This window comes from Apodemus sylvaticus, chromosome 3 (assembly GCF_947179515.1).
Source record: "Apodemus sylvaticus chromosome 3, mApoSyl1.1, whole genome shotgun sequence".
Classification (NCBI taxonomy): domain Eukaryota; kingdom Metazoa; phylum Chordata; class Mammalia; order Rodentia; family Muridae; genus Apodemus; species Apodemus sylvaticus.
In genome coordinates, this window is record NC_067474.1 from 150,946,977 (window position 1) to 150,951,892 (window position 4,916).

General features: G+C 48.9%; 1 protein-coding gene across 1 annotated transcript; it reads left to right on the forward strand.

Annotated features, from left to right (window-relative positions):
- Positions 1-3,803: 3,803 nt before the first annotated feature.
- Positions 3,804-4,667, forward strand: LOC127680144 (uncharacterized). The gene has a single exon (XM_052175710.1). It carries the CDS (start codon positions 3,804-3,806, stop codon positions 4,665-4,667), a length of 864 nt encoding a protein of 287 aa, XP_052031670.1.
- Positions 4,668-4,916: the final 249 nt, after the last annotated feature.

Here is a 4,916-nt window from a genome sequence, read left to right on the forward strand (position 1 = left end):
GCTGAGTAATCTCACTCCAGCATTGTCGGTGACCTCCCACGGCTGTGTATGTGGTGTCCTCTGTTTAGTTAAACTTCTGATTTTGTGTATGCTGGTCCCACTTAAGTCCACACACCCTCCCGGGGCCGAATCACATGCGGCTGGGGGGAGCACAGGGCTGGGTGGCTGAAACCTTGGGTGAGGGTCTGATGACTCCGTGAGGGAGCATCAACAGGTGTGGTTGTGAGGGTCTCTTGGATGGGGATGGAAGTGTCTGCTGTGCTCTAGGAGAGTGGTCCACCATAGGACTGTCTGTTTAATAGAGGCTCTAGATCAATGTTCAACATCCCAGATCAGGAGCCTATGGGAGGTCAGAAAGTCTCTCTGGGTCCGCTCAGTGGGAAGAGATGCACACAGATGCTAACACCAAGCACAAAAGCTGCTGTCGTCTGCAACTTGCTGAGCATAGTATGTATATGTGCGTGACTTAAGTGCCACATGTGGATACAGTGGTGACTTAAGTGCCACATGTGGATACAATGTTTTTTGATACAATGTTTAATTAGAGGATTTGAATGCAGAACACATGGGAGCCAGAAAGACAGTTCTGTGAAGAAGATGCTTGCTTTCCAAGCCAGATGACCCAACAATTCCTGGCACTCACATGGCTAAAGGAGAGAAGCGACACCTATAAGTTATCCTCTGATCTCCACTAAGGTGTGTGCATACCCACATGTAAGCACACACAGAAAAGAAAATGAAAAGAAGGGCTGGAGAGATGGCTCAGTGGTTGAGAGCACCAACTGCTCTTCCAAAGGTCCTGAGTTCAAATCCCAGCAACCACATGGTGGCTCACAACCATCCTTAACAAGATCTGACAAACAAGCTCTGACTCCCTCTTCTGGAGTATCTGAAGACAGCTACAGTGTACTTATATATAATAAATAAATAAATCTTTAAAAAAAGAAGAAAATGAAAAGAAGAGAGGACACAGCAGCTCTTTGCCTTCTAAGTTTCAGTTTTATACACATACACACATATACACACATATACACATACACATATATACACATACATGTATATATATTACATATTACTACATCTATAAAGTATATATTATATATACTATATATAAACATATAAAGTATATATTATATACACACTAATACATATAAATAGTATATAATATATTCATTGCATACAAACATTGTATATATAGTGTATATATGTATAGAGTAAGAATATATTAACATGGGGCCGGGAGGTGGTGGCATACACCTTTAATCCCAGCACTTGGGAGGCAGAAGCAGGCAGATTTCTGAGTTTGAGGCCAGCCTGGTCTACAGAGTGAGTTCCAGGACAGCCAGGACTACACAGAGAAACCCTGTCTCAAAAAACAAAACAAAACAAATATATTTATTTGTGTATATATATATATATATATATATATATATATATACACACAGACATATACACATAGTATGTATATATATATATATATATATATAATTGCATACATACTGCATGCACATGTATGCACATACACACACACACACACACACATTATATGAGAGAGAGTGATTTTCCAGTGCTGGTATTTGAACTCCTCTTTTTTTGTTTGTTTTCCACCACCGCCCGGCTGAACTCAAGTCTTGTATGTGCTCACGAGGCCCTGTACCACTGAGCTGTGCCTCAGTCCTCCCCATTTTTGTTTTCTGTGGTGCTGGGGCTAAAATCCCGAGTTTTGAACAAGCAAAGAACAGGTCCTATGAGGTCTTGGACACTCTGCCGGTCCTGCCTTCCCCCTCATCTCTCATCCTTTTTTTGTACTTTCTGGAGAAGTCCTGAGCCTGGAGGAGGTGAGGGAGAGGGAAGCAGAGGAAACCCATGAAGGGAAGATCAGAGGGAGGGAGCCAGAGATGACCGGACATTCTCTCTGCCAGGCTCAGGTAGTGGACAAACTGCCACACCTCAGTCAGAAACGTCATTGATCCACCCAGACCCAAACTGTATTTTCAACATAAGCTACCATAGGATGAAGAGACACTCTTCCTGAGAAATACGAGACCTGGAGAGAGGACGCGGGCCGTTTGCTCGGCACTCACTGACTGGGTGAATCATGGAGACCCAGACCCAGTTGGGGGCCATGAGATTTAGGATCACTGAGACCTGTTCCTGAAAAGACTCCACACTCCCTCCCAAGCCTGACACACAGAAAGTACTCTTCAGAGAACTGCTGACTGCTCTTAGCCCCCTAGAATGGGTTCCCCAAAGTTCAGCCCTTGGAGCAAGCTCAACAGGAAGGGTAAGTGGTGCTGTATGTAGCTAGCCAGAGGCGTATCTGTACTAGCACAGTTCTTTCAACACAAGAAAGACAAAGAACACTGAAAAAAAATTAGTCTGGGTTCAAAAATAGGGCCCATCTGTTCTAGCAGGTTGCTAGTAGTTCCTGCCCCGGAGCCTGGGGCCTGGTCGGAATGATCCCAGAAGGCCCCTCATTACCGTAGGATTCCATGATTCTATGACATGGCCAGCAGTCTGGAGCGGCAGATAGAGGGTGTCCCCAGTGGAGAGCCAGGGAGGTCTATGTCATCTACCTCCTAAGAGAAAGGGTAAGAAAGAAGCTGGCCCCGTGGCAGGAGAATGAGGTCCCTCGGATCAGGAAAGGGAAGGGACTTGAGCTGGGACAGCCCTGAGTCTTCTCCTGTTTTTCTAGAGTAGGGTTTGAGGTGGGGTTGGGCCAGGCAGGGAAGAAGCTAAGACATTCCACCCATTTTAGACCCAAAGGACAGGGGCAGCTGAGGGGCCGAGACAGGGAAAGGGATTTGCAGCTGTTTTTTTGGGTGGGGCTGGCTCAAACACTGCGCTGTTGGTACTGAACAAATATCAGAAATCAGGCAGAGCTGGCAGTAGTCAGGGAGACTCCCTGTAGAGGTGGTGGACTGGCCAGTATTGGAGACCCAAGAGGGGCAAGAAGAAAAGACAGGGACTTCACTACCCAGGGACAGGACAGGGCTTAATGGTGGGGACCTGTCTTTGCCTTAGGGCTAGGTTTTAGTCTCGAATAAAATGTCTCCTTCAGGACCAGAAAGAGTGGGAACTCCACTGCTCTCTGTTCAAGTGGGGCAGAGGAAGAAATCCCATCCTGCCAGGGAAGATTAGAACCAAACGATCTGGCAGAAAGGTTTGAGAGTCCGTGTAGCCCGGGAAGGCTTTGAACTCACTATGTTGCTAAGGCGGCCCTTTTGAACTCTATCTCTTTTGTGCTGGGAGTAGGGGCATCTCAACTGGGAACGGAAGGCTAGGACTCATGTAGGACATGAGGTGACAAAGGACAGAGTGCAGAGGACTCATCTCCAGCCGGTCTGGAGGGCAGTGGGGCTGGGAGAGGGGTGGTGAAGTACACTAGTTATCACTGTGGGCTAGCTGTTGGGTGTCATCTAGGGCCTGTCTCTATTTCATTCAACATTAGAGACTGCCATTTTGGCCTTTGTGGAGTCCCTGCTTTGGAATTTGAGAAATATGGGCTCCAAGAAGAGGCTGTTTCTTGCTTTCTATAGGGCAGCCCCGCCCACGCCCCCCTGCTGTTCTCATCAGGTTTCAGTCACTTTGATTGCCTCACCTTCTCCTTCCTTACCTCTCACCCCTCTTTTGTACTTTCTGGAGGTCCTGAGCTTGGAAGAAGAGGGGAAAGGGAAGCAGAGGAAACCCGGGAAAAGAAGATCAGAGAGGGAGGTGGCGAGGAGCTGGGCTGATCCGACTCTCTCTGGCAGGTAACCAACCAAAACGCTGTCACACCTCAGAAACTTGACCTGGCCAGAAAGATGTCTGGACGCCAGGTGAGCCGGTCCAACACTTACAACCGCTTGAGCCAACCCAACAACGTGTCCTTCCTTCCTCGAACTCCAGGTTGGACCCAGTACCCCAACATGAACAACAGCAAGGGCCTGCGCAGCCGTCTTCCAAGTGGCTCCGAGTTAAGCACCTCCAGCGGCCACTCCGAACAGTCCTTCAACTCCACCTCCTCAGGTCTTCCCTTGGGGAAAATCTGCATGGGCCGCCCCTACAACTCCAGGTGTGTAGAGACCAGTCACCTGATGAGAGGTTCCAAGGTGGTCAAAAAGCCCACTTGTCACCGCAGCAGCCCTCACTGCCTGATCTGCACAGACCGTCCTTCATGCCCCTCCAGCCCTACCTTCCTGGACCAGCTCATCAAAGGCATCAGCTACCTGGACAGATCCACCAATGTTTTCAACAACAGCAGCTACCCCAAAGCGCTGAGCTTGCCTCAGCTGGCGGCCACCTACCTGGAAAGAGCTGCTAACTCCCTCTACCTGGACCAAACGGAACGCCCTCCACCCCGAAGCTACTCCACTCCCAGCACCAGCACGGCCACAGCCACAGCCACAGCTAATCATCCCCCAGCCAACAACTGCTTGGTCCCAACTACTCGGGACAGCAAAACCCTACAGTGCCTGGGCGGTTCCACTGGTTTGAGCTACCAGCAACGGCCTAACAACCAGACTTTCAATGTCGAGATGCCTCAGAGGCCTGGGGTAAAACTGCCAGAGATCCCTCTGTTTGGCAATGGGTTCTTTTCCTTAGGTCGTCTGCCCAAGTTCTGGGAAGCAATCCGCTCTGGATGGAATGCTCCTGCGCCCACCCCTAAGCCCGAGGGCTGGTGGTGACACGGATGCCAGCATTGTCCGGTGGGCACATGGCCACAGTGTGGAAAATAAATTATCATAAGACAAAACAGGGGGTCTTTTTTTCACATCCCCCCCCCCCCACAAAGGGGAGTCTCAACTCAATTGGGCAGGTTAGAACTCCTGACACAACAATCCTTTTGTTGTTGTTGTTGTTCTAGTTAGGGTTACTGTTGCTATGATGAAACTCCATGACCAAAAGCAAGTTGGGGAGGAAAGGGTTTGTTTGCC